The sequence below is a fragment of the Manis pentadactyla genome, chromosome X (assembly GCF_030020395.1).
Source record: "Manis pentadactyla isolate mManPen7 chromosome X, mManPen7.hap1, whole genome shotgun sequence".
NCBI lineage: Eukaryota > Metazoa > Chordata > Mammalia > Pholidota > Manidae > Manis > Manis pentadactyla.
In genome coordinates, this window is record NC_080038.1 from 65,240,476 (window position 1) to 65,258,081 (window position 17,606).

At 36.1% G+C, this 17,606-nt stretch overlaps 1 protein-coding gene across 5 annotated transcripts in view; it reads right to left on the minus strand.

Annotated features, from left to right (window-relative positions):
• Positions 1–17,606, minus strand: part of PHKA1 (phosphorylase kinase regulatory subunit alpha 1) — a 149,135-nt gene that overhangs the window by 122,570 nt on the left and 8,959 nt on the right. For all 5 annotated transcript variants that reach the window (XM_057495520.1, XM_057495519.1, XM_057495518.1 and 2 more), the window contains 2 exons: positions 17,233–17,280; positions 15,288–15,456 (listed from right to left, as the gene is read on the minus strand). In XM_057495520.1, coding sequence (XP_057351503.1) covers positions 15,288–15,456; positions 17,233–17,280 — 217 coding nt within the window. The remainder of the gene's footprint in view (positions 1–15,287; positions 15,457–17,232; positions 17,281–17,606) is intronic.

A 17,606-nucleotide genomic window follows, 5' to 3' on the forward strand; every position in this document is an offset into this window, starting at 1 on the left:
ACATTTTCAAACAAACATAAAAAAATGACAGAATTTTGTAGTGTATACCAGTAAACATGCCATCTGGACTCAACTTTGACTTTGTTTACAGTATATTTTTTTCTCAGAAACTTTTATTAAAAATCTCTATCCCATGAATTTTTTGGTACTTTTATAGCTTCATTTATTTGCATTTAAATCTCTGATCTATTGACAGATATTTTATTTTATTACTATTTTTGTTATTATGGTATCATTAACATTTTACTATACTTCTTCATCACATTACTATCCATCTATCAGTCCATTTTAAAATAAATTCCTAAGTTGCAAATATTGGCACACTTATTAAATATTTCACTATATATATATTAAATGATGAAAACATCACTAAGTTATTCTGCAAGGAACTTCTACAATTTACATACCAGTAAGTACTGTCTGCCTGTTCCCTATACCTTTGTCAACACAGGCATTAATAAAAGTTTATCTTTGCCACTCTAATGGATGAGAAATAGAATCTTCTCGTAGTTTAGTCTGCAGTTTTTTATTATGAGCAAGGTTGTGAGTCTTTTTATATATTTATAGGCCACTTTATTTCTTTGCCTATGAACTGTTTGGTTGTATGCTTCACCAATATTCAATTAGTGATCTTTCTGTCATTGACATATTAATGAATATTAAGAAAATTAGCCTTTTGCCTAGTATGTGTGTTGCAAGTGTTTTTCTTAGATTGTTTGAACTTTGACTTCGTTTACAGTATATTTTTTTTCTCAGAAAAAGCTCTATCCCATGAATTTTTGGGTAGTTTTATAGTTCCATTTTTTGCATTTAAATCTCTGATTTATTGACAGATATTTTATTTTATTATTATTTTTTTATTAAGGTATCAGTGTTATCAAATCTTATGGTCAGGTATCACATGAGCAACATTGTGATTACTACATTCCCCCTATTATCAAGTCCCCACCACATACACAATTATAGTCACTGTCGATCAGCATAGTAAGATACTATAGAGTCACTACTTGTCTTTTCTGTGCTATACTGCCTGCCCCGTGCCCCCCCTACATTATGTGTGCTAAGCATAATGTCCCTTTTTCTCCCTTATCCCTCCCTTCCACCCATCCTCCTCCTTCCCTTTCCATTTGGTAACTGTTAGTCCATTCTTGGGTTCTGTGTGTCTGCTGCTGTCTTGTTCCTTCAGTTTATTCTTTGTTCTTATACTCTACATACGAGTGAAATCATTTGGTACTTGTCTTTCTCTGCCTGGCTTATTTCACTGACCATAATACCCTCTAGCTCCATCCATGTTGTTGCAAATGGTAGGATTTGATTTCTTCTTATGGCTGAATAATATTCCATAGTGTATATGTACCACATCTTCTTTACTCATTCATCTACTGATGGACACTTAGGTTGCTTCCATTTCTTGGCTATTGTAAATAGTGCTGCAATAAACATAGGGGTGCATATGTCTTTTTGAATCTGGGATCTTGTTTTCATAGGATAAATTCCTAGGAGTGGAATTCCTGGGTCAAATGGTATTTCTATTTTTAGTTTTTTGAGGAACCTCCATACTTTGCACAATGGATGAACTAATTTACATTCCCACCAGCAAGCAGTCTAGGATGGTTTCCCTTTCTCCACATCCTCGCCAACATTTGTTGTTCCTTGTCTTTTGGATGTCAGCCATCTAACACTGGTGTGAGCTAATAACTCACTGTGGTTTTAATTTGCATTTCTCTAATCATTAGTGATGTGGAGCATCTTTTCATATGCCTATTGGCCATCCGAATTTCTTCTTTGGAGAAGGGTTTGTCAGATCCTCTGCCCATTTTCTCATCGGGTTATTTGCTTTTTGGGTGTTGAGGCATGAGACCTCTTTATATATTTTGGATATCAGCCCATTATCAGATACATCATTTATGAATATATTCTTTCACACTGTAGGATGCATTTTTGTTCTGCTGATGGTGTCCTTTGATGTACAGAAGCTTTTTAGTTTGATATAGTCCCACTTGTTCAGTTTTGCTGTTGTTTCCCTTGCCTGAGGAGTTATCTTCATGAAAAAGTTAACCATGTTTATATTCAAGAGAGTTTTGACTATGTTTTCTTCTAAGAGTTAAATGGTTTCATGACTTACATTCAGGTGTTTGATCCATTTCGAGTTTACTTTTGTGTATGGAGTTAGACAGTAATCCAGCTGTCCAGTTTTGCCAACACCAGCTGTTGAAGAGGCTGTCATTTCCCGATTGTTTGTCCATGGCTCTTTTATCATATATTCATTGGCCATATATGTGTGGGTTTATATCTGGGCTGTCTATTCTGTTTCATTGATCTATGGGTCTGTTCTTGTGCCAGTACCAAATTGTCTTGATTACTTTGGCTTTGTAATAGAGCTTGAAGTTGGGGAGTGTAATCCCCCCCACCCCACTGCGTTATTCTTCCTTCTCAGGATTGCTTTGGCTATTTGGGGTCTCTTGTGGTTTCATATGAATTTCAGAACTATTTGTTACAGTTCATTGAAGAATTCTTTCAGTATTTTGATGGGGATTGCATTGAATCTGTAGATTGCTTCAGGCAGGATGGCCATGTTGACGATATTAATTCTTCCTACCCAAGAGTGTGGTAGTGTCATCTTTAATTTCTCTCATGAGTGTTTTGTAGTTTTCAGGGTACAGGTCTTTCATTTCCTTGGTTAGGTTTATTCCTAAGTATTTTATTCATTTTGATGCAATTGCAAATGGAATTGTTTTCCTGATTTCTTTTTCTGCTAGTTCATCATTAGTGTATAGGAATGAAACAGATGTCTGTGTATTAATTTTGTATCCTGCAAGTTTGCTGAATTCAGATATTAGTTCTAGTAGTTTTGGAGTAAGTTATTTGTAGTTTTTTATGTACAATATCATGTCATCTGCAAACAGGGACAGTTTAACTTCTTCCTTACTAATCTGTAAGGTAGTCTTCCTTACCAATCTTCCTTAATTACCAATCTGTAAAGTAATCTTCCTTATCAATGCCTTTTATCTCTTTGTGTTGTCTGATTGCCATGGCTAAGACCTCCAGAACTGTATTGAATAACAGTGGAGAGAGTAGGCATCCTTGTCTTGTTCCTGACCTTAAAGGAAAGGTGTTCAGCTTTTCGCTGTTAAGTATGATGTTGGCTGTGGCTTTGTCATATATGGCCTTTATTATGTTAACGTACTTGCCCTCTATACCCATTTTGTTGAGTTTTTATCATGAACAGACGATGAATTTTGTAGAATGCTCTTTCAGCATCTATGGAGATGATCATGTGGTTTTTGTCCTTCTTTTTGTTTATGTGGTGGATGATGTTGATGGATTTTTGAATGTTCTACCATCCTTGCATCCCTGAGATGTATCCCACTTGATCATGGTGTATGATCCTCTTGATGTATTTTTGAATTCTGATTGCTAATATTTTGTGGAGTATTTTTGCATCTATGCTCATCAGGGATATTAATCTGTAGTTTTCTTTTTTCATGGGGTCTTTGTTAGAGTGATGCTGGCTTCATAGAATGAGATTGGAAGTATTCCCTCCTCTTCTATTTTTTGGAAAACTTTAAGGAGAATGGGCATTATGTCTTCCCTAAATGTCTGATAAAATTCAGTGGTGAAGCCGTCTGGCCAGGGATTTTGTTCTTCGGTAGTTATTTGATTACTGATTCAATTTCATTGCTGCTAATTGGTTTGTTCATATGTTTTGTTTCTTTCTGGGTCAGTCTTGGAAGGTTGTATTTTCCTAGAAAGTTGTCCATTACTTCTAGGTTATCCAGTTTGTTAGCATAAAATTTTGCATAGTATTCTCTCATAATTCTTTGTATTTCTGTGGTGTCCATAGTGATTTTTCCTTTCTCATTTCTGATTCTGTTTATGTGTGTAGACTCTCTTTTTTTCTTGATAAGTCTGGCTAGGGGTTTATCTATTTTGTTTTTTTTCTCAAGGAACCAGCTCTTAGTTTCATTAATATTTTCTACTGTTTTATTCTTCTCTATTTTATTTATTTCTTCTCTGATCTTTATTATGTCCCTCCTTCTACTGACTTTGGGCCTCCTTTGTTCTTCTTTTTCCAGTTTCAATAATTGTGACTTTAGACTATTCATTTGGGATTCTTCTTCCTTCTTTAAATAGGCCTGGATTCCTATATACTTTCCTCTTAGAAGTGCTTTCACTGCATCCCACAGAGGTTGGGGTGTTGCGCTGTTGTTTTCATCTGTTTCCATATATTGCTTGATCTCTGTTTCAATTTGTTCATTGATTTCTTGATTATTTAGGAACATGTTGTTAAGCCTTTTTGTGTTTGTGAGACTTTGTTTTCTTTGTACAATTTATTTCTAGTTTCATAACTTTGTGATCTCAGAAGCTGGTTAGTACAATTTCAATCTTTTTGAATTTACTGAGGCTCTTTTTGTGGCCTAGTATGTGATCTATTCTGGAAAATGTTCTGTGTGCCCTGGAGAAGAATGTGTAACCTGCTACTTTTGGTTGGAGTGTTCTGTAGATGTCTGTTAGGTCCATCTCTTCTAATGTGTTGTTCAGTGCCTCTGTCTCCTTATTATTTTCTGTGTGGTTGATCTGTCCTTTGGAGTGAGTGGTGTGTTGAAGTCTCCTAAAATGAGTGCATTGCATCCTATTTCTTCCTTCAATTCTGTTAATATTTGTTTCACATATGTAGGTGCCCCTGCATAGATATTTATAATGGTTATATCCTGTTGTTGTTGGATTAACCCCTTTATCATTATGTAATGTCCTTCTTTGTCTATTGTTACTTTGTTTTCAAGTCTATTTTGTCTGATACAAGTACTGCAACTCATGCTTTTTTCTCCCTATTGTTTGCATCAAGTATCTTTTTCCATCCTTTCACTTTTAGTCTGTGTATGTGTTTGGGTTTGAAGTGAGTCTCTTGTAGGCAGTGCATAGATGGGTCTTGCTTTTTTTATCCATTCTGTAACTCTCTGTCTTCTGATTGGTGCCTCCAGTCCGTTTGCATTTAGAGTGGTTATCAATAGATATGTGCTTATTGCCATTGCAGCCTTTGGATTCGTGGTTACCAAAGCATCAAAGGCAGCTTCTTTACTATCTTGTAGTCTACCCTAGCTCACTTAGTATGCTATTATAAACACAATCTGAAGATTCTTTTCTCTCTACCTTCTTTTTCTTCCTCCTCTACTCTTTATATGTTAGGTGTCATATTATTTACTCTTTGTGTATCCCTTGGCTGACTTTCTGGATAGCTGATTTTATTTTGCATTTGATAAGTATTTAATTGGTTTACTTCCTTTGCTGTGGTTTTATTTTCTCTGGTGACAACTATTTAGCCTTAGGCCCACTTCCATCCAGAGAAGTCCCTTTAAAATACACTGTAGAGATAGTTTGTAGGAGGTAAATTCCCTCAACTTTTGTTTATCTGGGAATTGTTTAATCCCTCTTTCAATTTTAAATGATAATCTTGCTGGGTAGAATATTCTTGGTGTGAGGCCCTTCTGTTTCATTGCATTGAATATATCATGCCACTCCATTCTGGCCTGTAAGGTTTCTGATAAGATGTCTGATGATAGCCTGATGAGTTTTCCTTTGTAGGTCTTTTTTTTCTCTTTCTGGCTACTTTTAATACTCTGTCCTTGTCCTTGATCTTTTCCATTTTAATTGTTATATGTCTTGGTGTTGTCCTCCTTGCGTCCCTTGTGTGGAGAGAGCTGTGCACTTCCGTGGCTTGAGAGACTATTTCCTTCCACAGATTGGGAAATTTTCAGCAATTATTTCTTCAAAGATACTTTCTATCCCTTTTTCTCTCACTTCTTCTTCTAGTACTGCTATAATGCGTACATTGTGCCGTTTTGATTGGTCACACAGTTCTCTTAACATTCTTTCATTCCTAGAGATCCTTTTTTTCTCTCTGTGCCTCAGCTTCTTTGTATACCTGTTCTCTAATTTCTATTCTATTTACTGTCTCTCTACCTTATCTAATCTGCCTTTAAATCCTCCATTTTTTTCATTTCAATTACTGTATTTTTAAGGTGTCTATTTCCCTCCTGAATTCATCTCGTAGGTCTTGAATATTTTTCTGTAGCTCCATTAACATGCTTATGACTTTTATTTTGAATTCTTTTTCAGGAAGAATGGTGATTTCAGTCTCACCAAGATCTCTTTATGGTATTTGAGGGATTTTGAATTGAACAAGGTTCTTCTGCCTTTTCATAGTCCTGGATTGATGGGAGTGGTTGCAGGTCAGTGGTGCCAGTGTCAGCTGGGAGGACAAAGTCCCTTCCTGCTTCCTGGTCACCGTGCCTGTATCTGCTGTCTGGCCAGTTAGCCACATGCAGGAGTGTCCTTTGTGTTAATCCCATAAGCTGCCGTGGGGTGGGGGGCTGCCCTCTTGCTGGCCTATGGTGATGGCAGGGGTCGCAGGTGAGCAGCACGAGTATTTGCAGGGAGGTTAAAGCCCTTTCGTGCTTTCTGGCCACTGTGCCTGTCTCCACTGTCTGTGCCAGTTAACTGCACCCAGGGAGCAGCCTCTGGGTTAATCCCCTAATCTGCCATGGGCAGGTGGTCCTCGGGGTGGCCTAGGACAATGGTGGGTTTTACTGGCAAGTGGCGCAGGTGTTTGCCGGGAGGGCAAAGCCCTTTCATGCCTTCTGGTTGCTGTGCCTGTCTCTGCTGTCTGCGCAGGTTAGCCACATGCAGGAGAAGCTTCTGAGTTAAGCTGTGTTGTTGCTGTAGGCGGGGCTGCCCTCTGCCTGGTCCGCAGCAATGGCAGGGATGGTGGGTTTGCACGCAGGTGCCAATGGGGAGAAACTAGCAGCTGGATGCTTATCCCGGTGAGGGACCTTGGGGCTACATTGCCAACCAGGGGAATAGGGTGCCTGAAGCTCCTCAAAGTTCCCTACCTGCTGGGCTGAGAGTTCTAGGATGATTTTGTCCACCTGTTCCCTCTCCTAAACCCCCATTAGCAGCTTTCTGACTGTTGGGAAGTCCTTTAAAATGCCTGCTTTTCTTTTTTCCCAGGGCAGCCAGTTGTGGGAACCTGTTTGCAGTCTTAGTCTTTGACTTTGGTTTTCAATCCCTCTAATCTCCAGAGCACCATGCACTGTGGGTCTGTGCTCCCGGGTTAGACTGCTAGGGCAGGGTATCTATCAGTCCTGTGCTTCCACTCCCTCACCACTCTGATTCTCTTACTCCTACCAGAGAGCTTGGGTGGGGGGAGTGCTCAGGTCCTGCTGGGTTGAGGCTTTTTACTTTACCCTTTTCCATGAGATGTTCACTTTTCCCAGATGTAGACTGGCTGGTTTACTCTTACTTCTGATCACACTTAGGAATAGTTGTATTTGCTGTATTTTCAAAATATATGTGGTTTTGGAAGGAGATTTCCGACACACTTCTCACATTGCCATCTTTTTATTGACAGATATTTTAAATCATAGAACTCTGTAACTTTAGAACTAAGAAGGACTATACAATACATGTAATCAGATTCAAACTCCTGATCCATGGTCATGTCAAAATAAGAACCACAGGAAAGGGCAGCAGCAGCAACAAAAGGTCTTCCTTGAAGCAGTAATGATCTTAACCTCTTGAAAGATGGGAGAAAAGAAGAGAGATAATAACATTGGACATCAGCTTCATAGCTTCTTCTTGTCACCTTTGTGTGCTAAAGTACTCACAGAGGTTGAGAGAAGTCAGAAGGTATGAAACTGGTTTCGTCTATCTCTTAGACTTGTGTCACAGCTAACGAGTCACTGTATGCCATACATGACACACATTTCTATCTGTCCCTTTGCTTATGATATTCTATTTAAATGGCCTTCTCCACATCTTGAAATCCTAACTCTTCTTTCAATGCTGAGCTCAAATGCTGTCTCCTCTGTGATGCAGTCACTGATTCTCCTCTTCTGTGCTTCATAGAATTTTATTTTATTTACTCTTATGAACTTATTCTTTACTCTGTACTATAGATAAATACATACTTGCATTTGAAGGAAAGAACCATATCTTATTTATATTTGCAGTCCAGGAAAGTATCTCACATAGCCCCTAAAAGTATCTCATCTAGTATTGTGAATGGTATTAAATAACATTGAACAGATGTTCAGAATTATTTATTGAATGATCTTAAATAACCCTGTTAACCACAGAAGAAGGAACTATCTCCTGAGGCAAGACCATACAGGCAGGAGTTCTGAGTCCTGTTCCTTCCATGGACCCAAGGCACTCCTTGTAGAACAGAGGGTAGAAGAGGTGAGTACACATAGGTAAAATGAGGTAGGGCTGGGTAAGGGCAAAGATGGCAGTGCTATACAAAGCACACTAAAACATGCAGGGCTCTACAAATCAGACCATCCCAGTGGTCTAACACACTTAGACTAACTTGCACTCAAATAACATTATGTCTCTTTCTCCCTCATTTTTAAAAACATTAACATATAATTCACATACCATACAATTCATCCATTTTAGGTATATAATTCAATAGTTTTTAGGGTATGCAATGTTCTCCGACCATCACTACAATCAATTTTAGAATGCTTCATACCCCCAAAAGAAACTCTGTATCCATTAGCAGTCAGTTCCCATTCTCCTTCATCACTTGTCCTCCACCCCTGCCTAAGAAATCACTAATCTACTTTAGATACATAAAGTATGTCTCTGTAAATTTGCCTTACTGGGCATTCATATAAGTGCAACCATATAATATGTGGCCTTGTATGCCTGGGTTCCTTCACTTAGCATAATGTTTTCAAGGTTTATTTGTGTTGTAGTCTGTATCAGAACTTCATTTTTTATTGCTAAAAAATATTCCATTGTATGGATGTATCACATTTTACTTATCCAATGATTAGTGGATGGACGTTTGGTTATTTCCATAGTTTGGCTGTTATAAACAATGCTGCTATGAAATTCATGTATGTGCACAAACTTTTGGGTGAACATATGTTTTCATTTCTCTTGGGCATATACCTAGAAGTGAAACTGCTAGATCATACGGCAACTCTGTTTAACCTCTGGAAAACTGCCAGACTGTTTCCCAAAATGGCTGCACCATTTTACATGCCCCCCCCCCAGCACTGTATGAGGGCTCCAGTTTCTCCATGTCCTTAGCAGCACTTGTTATTTTCTCTCTTTTTGGTTTTAGCTATCCTACAGGGTGTGGCATGGTATCTAATTATGGTTTGGATCTGCATTTCCATAGTAACTAATTATGTTCAGCATTTTTTTTCATGTACTTATTGGCCATTTGAATATCTTTGAAGAAACATCAATTCAGATTCCTTGCCCATTTTAAATTAGGTAGTTACCTTTTTATTCTGGAGTTGTGAGAGTTCCTTATAAATTATAGATACAAGTCCCTTATCAGATATATAATTTGTGAATATTTCCTATCATACTGTGGTGTTTTTTTACTTCCTTAAAGGGATCCTTTGAAGCACAAAAGTTCTTAATTTGATAAATTACAATTTATTTTTTCTTTAGTTCCTTATGCTTTTGGTGTCATATTTAACAAAGCTTTGTCTATCCCAAAGTCAGGAAGATTTACTCCTATATTTTCCTCAAAGTGTTTTTTATGAACTCAGTTGTGTCCCTTATATATGTTGAAGCCTTAACCCACATGTGACTATATGTGGAGATAAGGCCTGTAAGGAGGCAATTAAGTTTAAATATGATCATAAGGGTGGGGCCCTGATACAATAGGAACTGGTGTCCTTATAAGAGACATCAGGAATGCACGCACACAGAGAAAAGGCCATGTGAGGACACAGCAGAGAAGGCACCTGTCTGCAAGCTAAGGCAAGTGGGCTCACCAAAACCAGCCCTGCTGATGCCTTGATCTTAGACTTCTTTCCTCCACAGCTATGAGAAAATAAATTTCTGTTGTTTAAGCAACTCATTCCGTGGTATTCTGTCATGGTAGTCCTAGAAGATTAATAATGGTTTATAGTTTCCCCCTTACATTTAGGTCTATGGGTCATTTTGAGTTAATTTTTTTCTATGGTATGAGGAAGTCCAATTTCATAATTTTGCATGTGAATATCCAGTTTCTCCAGCACCATTTGCTAATAAAATTGTTCTTTCACCATTGAATTATCTTGGCACTCTTGTTAAAGATCAACTGACCATAATGTGATGGTTTATTTCTAGGCTCTCAATTCTATTCCATTTCTCTACAATCTATGCTTATGCCAGCACCATACTGTTTTGATTACTGTAGCTTTGCTGTAAGGTTTTAATTCAAAAGTGTGAGTCCTCTAACTTTGTTGTTCTTTATCAGAATTGTTTTGACCATTCTGGGTCCCTTGAACTGTCACATGCATTTTAGGATCAGATTGTAAATTTCTGCAAAGGAGACAGCTTGGATTTTGGTAGGAATTGCATTGAATGTATAGATCAATTTAGTCCCTTTATTACTTGTTTTTTGAGTGTCTTTAGGATGAAAATGTATTGGATTTGTCAAATGCTTTCTCTGCATCTAGGGAGATGATTGTATGGATTTGTCTTTTATTCCATTGACATGATGTACTACAGTAATTGATTTTCAGATATAACTGCAACTTCATCATGGTGTACAATCCTTTTTATATATTGCTGGATTCAGTTTGCTAACATTTTGTTGAGGATCTTAAAATATACATTCATAAAAGATATTAGTTTGCACTTTGTCTGTGACATCTTTACCTGGTTTTGGTGTCAGAATAATATTGACCTCATAGAGTGAATTTGCAAGTCTTGCTTACTCTTCTATTTCTTGGAAGTGTTTGTAAATAATTGGTAATAGTTTTTAAAATATTTGGTAAAGTTTATCAGTGAAACTATCTGTGTCTGGGTCTTTCTTTGTTCGAAGTCATTATATCACTAATTCTATCCCCTGAATTAAGACAGATTGATTCAGATGCCTTTGCTTCTTGAGTCAGATATAGTACTTTGTGTCTTTCTAAGAATTTGTCCATTTTATCAAAATTAAACATTTGTTCACAGTATTCTTTATATTTCTGTAAGGTTGTAGTATGTCCCATCTTTTGTTCTTGATTTTAGTAATTTGAGTCCTTTCTACTTTTCTCTTGGTCAGTCTAGCTAAAGGTTTGTTAATTTTGTTAATCTTTTTAAAGAATCAGCTTTTGGTTTGCTTGATTTTCTCTTGTTTTTTCTTTCTCTTTTTCATTAATTTCTGCACAATGTTTAGTATTTTATTCTTTCTACATGCTTTAGGTATAGTTTTCTCTTTTTTTCCCCAGTGTCTTAAGATGGAAGCTCAATTATAGACATGAAGTCTTTCTTCTTTTTTTAAGATGGGCACTTATAGCTTTAAAATCCTAAGCACTGCTTTCCCTGAGTCCCATAAGTTTTGGTATGTTGTGTATTCCTTTTCCTTCAGCTCAAAGCTTTTCTAATTTCCCTTGTGATTCTCTGACTCATTGGTTATTTAGGAGTTTGTTGTTTAATTTATGAGTTTCTCAAATTTCTTTATGTCACTGTTTTCAAATTTCATTCCATTTTGGTCATAGAAGATATCTGAGTGACTTCAATCTTCTTAAATTTATTGAGGCTTATTTTATGGCCTACTATATAGTTTATCCTGGTGAATGTTCCAAAGGTATTTGGGAAGAATATATATTCTGTTGTTGTTGGATGAAGTGTTCTATAGATGTGTATTAGATTTAGTTGGTTTAAGTTTTCTATTTCTGTGTTGATCTTCTGCCTATTCTATGCATTACTGAAAGATGGGTACTGAAGTCTCTAACTATTGTTAAATTATCTACTTCTGCCTTTAATTCTGCCAGCTTTTCCTTCATGTATTTTGGAACTCTGTTGTTAAATGCATGTGTGTTTATAATTGTTATACCTTCCTGATGGCTGATTATTTTATCATTTTAAAATGTCCCTCTTTTATACTCTAGTGACAGTTTTTGTTTTTAAGTCTGTTTTCTCTAATATTAGTTATTCTATCTTTCTTATGGTGGCTGTGGGCATGGTATATCTTCTTCAATCTTTTTACATATATATATTATAAACAACAATTCATTGTTACAATTATTACTCTTTAAAAGATTTTCTATCTTTTAAAGAAGCTGAGAGGAAATTATATGTTTATATTTTGTTTTATTAACTTTCTAATTTCCCATTTCTATTTCTCTTCATTTGTTACTATGGATTTGAATTGCCATTTGGTCATTGCCTTAATTCAATATAGCTTTGCTTTCACTCACCTCTTTAATTCTATTATCAAATATATTACATTTTTATATGCCATAAGCCAAACAATATAATTATATTGCTTTATACAATTGATTTTTAGATTACTTGAGAAGACAGAGGAAGAAATATACAATTACACTGTATTTTATAATTACTTTTATAAGTGGTCTGTTTTTTGTGTGTGTGGATTCCAATTACTCTCTGGGGTCACCTGCTTTCAGTCTGAAGAACCTTTAGTATTTCTTGCAAGGTAGGTATACTAGTAACAAATTCTCTCAGCTTTTGTTTGGGAATGCCTTTATTTCACTTGTTTGTGAAAGATAGTTTCACTGGATGCAAGATTCTTGGTTCACAGTTCTTTTTTTTCAAACCTTTGAATATATCATTCCACTGCCTACTGGCCTCTATTTTTTTCTTAAGAGAAGTCATTTAATTATCTTATTGGGATTCCCTTGTATATGATTTGTCATTTTTATCATATTGTTTTCAAAATATTCTATTTCTTTTTTTTAACATTTTTACTATGATGCTTCTAGGTGTGGATCTCTGTTTACCCCTACTTGGAGGTCACCGAGATTCTTAGATGTGTAGATTAAAGTTTTTCCTCAAGTTTGGAATTTTTTCAGCCATAATTTTTTTGAATATATTTTCTGTTCCTTACTTTCCTTCTGGTATTCTCATTACACATGAATTGGTGCTCAAATGGTGTCCTACATTTCTCTGAGGTTCTATTCATTTTTCTTTATTTTTTTCCCTCTGTTCTTCAGACTGCTTAATCTTTACTGATCTACCTTTAAGAATGCTGACTGTTTCTTCTGCCAGCTCAAATATGTTAAGTTTCTTTGGTGAATTTTTCATTTCAGTTGTTATATTTTTCAACTCTAGAATTTCCATTTGGTTCATTTTTATCTCTTTATTGATATTCCCTATTTGAAGAAATACTTTCATCACATATTTATTTACTTATTTAAGCATGGTATCCTTTAGAATTTTGGACATTTTTATCGTAATTGCTTTGAAGTCTTTTTTTCTTAAGTTCAACATATGCTTCCTGTCAAAGGTAGTTTCTGTTACCTTGTTTTTTTTCTGTTGGATTAGACTTTCCTGTTTTTTTTTCATGCATCACAAGTTTTTGTTAAAAACTGGATATTGTAGACAATATGCTATAGAAACTCTATAGATACTTATACCCCCTCCTCTATGGTGCTTGTTTTTGTTTACTTGTTTGTTTAGTGACTTGGCTGGACTATTTCAGTGAAATTTATTTTCCCCACAGTATGCAGCTTCTGATGTTGCTCCTCAGGAGGGTGTAGCCTTGGGCATGGGCAAAGGCAATGTCACCCCAGGAAGACAGTGATTTTAGTTTTAGCAACTGTTTCTTTCTGTGATCTATTAAGTGTCTGCCTCTGTTGGTGTCATACTCAGCTGTTAATCTCCACTAATTTCCAGCCGACTGTTCTATTATATTGTATAATGTCCTGAGATATAAATTATTCCACAGTCTCATCTGATTAAATTCAGGCCTCTTTTCAGTGGTCTTTGGTGCTAGCTAGCCTTTGACACTTGTTTTAATTCCAGGAGTACTTTTTTTTTTAGCTCTTTCATTGTTTGTCTATTAAAACTTCTAGCTGGTATATGGGTTAGCTTGCTGCTCTTATAGAGCATCAGCCTCCTCCTGATTTATTATAACCAAAATCTGCATTGTTTTTGAGAATGACCTTAGGCTTGAACTTCCCCACACTCTGTTCCAAATAAAGTCAGTTCTCTTGGAAAGACCTATGGAACTTTCTATTCTTATGGCCTACCTCTCCCTTCACACTTCTAGCAAGTTGGGCCAAGCCTAGTGTTCTTGGCCTGCTCTGTCTGGGGTTAAGCTTCCACTCCATGAGTTTAACTGGGGGATAGGAAGTTGTTCCAGCCTTCTTAGCTATTCTTGGCTAGACTAGAACTTCTGCAACACAACTGGGGAGGATGAAAAATGCTGGCAACCTATGTCTCTCAAGGGGATATCATAGCCCTAGACTAGAAACTGGAGAGAGAGAGACTTGTGTTCTTGGCTGCACATTTACCTCCAGTAGTGCTTCTCTTATGGTGAACCTGGGGCAGGGGTGGGGGTTGTTTATGGCCCAAATATTGCACTCTCTCACTGCTCTTACCAAGTTTAAATTTCTTTGAATAAACGTTTCTCTGTAAGTTGCAGTCAGTTTCTATCTAAGCCTGCCTTTTAACCAAAGTTAAGATTTTTAAGAATTCAAAAATGTGCACAGAATTGCTAAATTTTCCATAAAGATCTTTTGTATTCTACCTACTGATTATCTCTCACATCTATCCTTTTCATCCTCAAGGCAACTGCCTTACCTAAATTCTGCATTATTTCTTGCCTAACATATTTTGCTAACATTCTAACCAGTCCTTCATCTTAATTTTTTCCCCAACCAATCTGTCCTCCTGCTACTGGGGTGAATTATCTGAAGCTTCCTTGATTATTTATTTTGAGGGGCTCTCTACTGATACAGACTAAACTCTAAACTACTTAGCATTCTAAAGCTAATAGCAAAACTATCTGTAAGGGTGTATTATTCAATAATAAAAAATAAACACTTAAATTCTGATTCTTAAGTTAATTCCCTTAATAAAATTTAGATGCCTATAGACAGACACCTTATCTATAATATATTCACAGTGAGTAGTATAAAGTAGTTGATTCAACTTATGTTAATACTACTACAGGCTAGTCAGTGCATAGTATGAGAACAAGTAATAAACCCTAGCTCTTCTTTCTCATCTGATGGTACCTGAGGATTAATAAAAGATAAAAATACCCACCTAAAGAAAACCCATCCAATATTTCCTGGTTCTCAATTTTCAAAAAGTATTAGTTAGTACTCCAGACTTGTTTCACAGTGTAAAAGTATACCAACTAGATCTCAAAGATTTGTTTGTCTGTATAAAATCTGCAAAATATTAAGTTTCCAATATGCATCTTTGAGTAATATAAATAGCTATGTTTTCTGGCCAACACCTCTGGAGAAGTCATGTGTGCCAGAGCAAATGCTTTACTCTGCAGTGGTTCCCAGTACTTCCGTCCTTGTACTAACCTGAGGCAGTCATTTGTGCTAAGAAAAGCAGGTACACAGAGGTAGCATCCAACTGCAGGTGTCCCCACTGGTCATCACCCACTACAGTGGCACAAGTTTTGGTGTTGTACTTGGCATGGAGGCTATCCTTGGTACTCTGACTATATTTGAAGGATTCTACTTTATCCACCTGAAGAAAACAAAAACAATTAAAGAAGTCTATCCAGAAAGATCAGCCCACATGCCATACTTCTGAAGTACTCTAACACAGTCATTGAATTAGGTCTTCAGGCAGTTATAAATATTTAAAAGGCATTATTACTTCTTTTTCCCTGCACTACTACAGCTAGGAAAGTCTGGTGTTTTTTAATTTAAGCAATTTAATTAGAAAATAATACTAGTCAAAACAAGCTATTTTCTATTCATTATCTTTCTTTTATTTTACCACATTGTAGACATAATTTGAGATGCAGAGCGGTTGAGTGAGGACAGCTTAGTAAAAGATAACTGAGTTGTAAAAAAGATATATTTGTTTCTGAAACAAAGGCAGGGATTTTGAGGGAAATTAGAGCAAAAGGATATATTTTGAAGCAGTAATGAAAAGAGCTGGGGAGAGATACATGGAGTGACAGAAAAAAGATATGAAAGAAAGCTGAAACCAGAGGCCAGAAATGAAACATTGTGCAAGGAACAACTAGTCTCTGAAACTTAGATTTGATTATATATGCATCTGATACATGATAGTACCTATTAAACCTTAAATGCAGTTTATGAAATTAGTGACTTTAAACTCATTTGGTAAAGAAGAAAATGCAAATATCTAAAACAGAAAAAAAAGTAGCAAAGAATAAAAGAAGAAATGATGACTGTGAGATAGCCCATATAAAGAGTACTGATACAGAGGTTCAGGAGTCTGGAGTTGATTTATTTTTACTTTAGACTTGTATGCCTGTGGATAGTCACGTTATTAATGTGGGCCTCAATTCTTCTAATAAAATGTAATCTTGGTCTCAGGGGAATCAGTTCAGATTCAATATGTGCAACATGCATAAAGATTTCCTAGGATAAAAATAAAACTTTCTTTTTCTAAAATTCTTTTTAATGGAAAAAATATCATAAACAAATGCAAAAGATAAACCATAGACTGCTAAAAAATATTTGCAGTATATGTGACAAAGGGTTAGTATCTATAATGTATGAAACTCCTCAAATAGGCAAGAAAGAAAAATACGCAAAGGACTTAATAGGAAATTAATAATAAGAAGAAATGCAAATTTTCAATCTATACAAGAAAAGATGCTCACCTTCACTGAAGATCAGAAAAATGCAAATTAATGCAAAGAGATATAAATCCTTGGCCCCATTATCTCCAATCCTAAAATCTAAAACACTTCCCAAAAGTTTTTCACCTAAGTTTTGCAACAAATTTCATTTGGTGGCAACACTTCATTCAAATCAACATGGGGCGATACACAGTTTTTTATTTATTCCACTTAATATGAAAAAGCATGTTTCCCTATAGACAGAGACTAATGTTTTTGATAATAGAGTGCTGTTTTGAACCTGTTGAGGGCATAACATAATATATGGAATGTGCACTGTACTACCTTTTAAAAGTCTGAGAAATTCTGAATTCTAAAATTCATCTGGTCCCAAGGGTTTCAGATGAGTGCTTATAGATCTATATCATGTTTCACTCAATATACATAATTTCACATACAGTAATGATAAAGCATATTAAAAAGACATTTGTAGACAGAAAAAAAACTAGAAGGAAACATTCCAGTGGTAACTGGGTGGTGAGATCATGGGTGACATTTTGCCACTTGAATCTACAAATTTTCTAAAATTAGCGTGAACTGTTTGTACAATTGAAAAAATATATAAACTATAAACATTATCTAGGGGGTAGTGATATCATTACAATGTGCTTTTATTAGAGAGGGAACTTTTAACAATACCATACCTGTCTGATCATGCAGTGCAGCAGTCCCCTCATCAGCTTCACTATGCTCTGCAGAAATAAATGGAAACAAGACTGTTATAAACATCCCTAGATGCAGGAGCACTTACTCAGCAACTGCAGTTGGTACATGACCTTTTAGAACAAGTAACCCTATCCTGGGTTCCTATTTACATGGCATTTACTTTATACGTACACAGAAGAGCAGATTGCAGCTAAAAGTGGAATCAAAACCTGCAGTTGGTGACTCCTTCAGGTTAAAAAAAATCCAAGCTCCAACAGGCTTATGTAAAACTAAGCCAATCATCCTATTAGGGACTTTATACCCAGAGTAAAAGGACAAGTAGCTCAAAAATCATAAAGCTATCAGGATATTC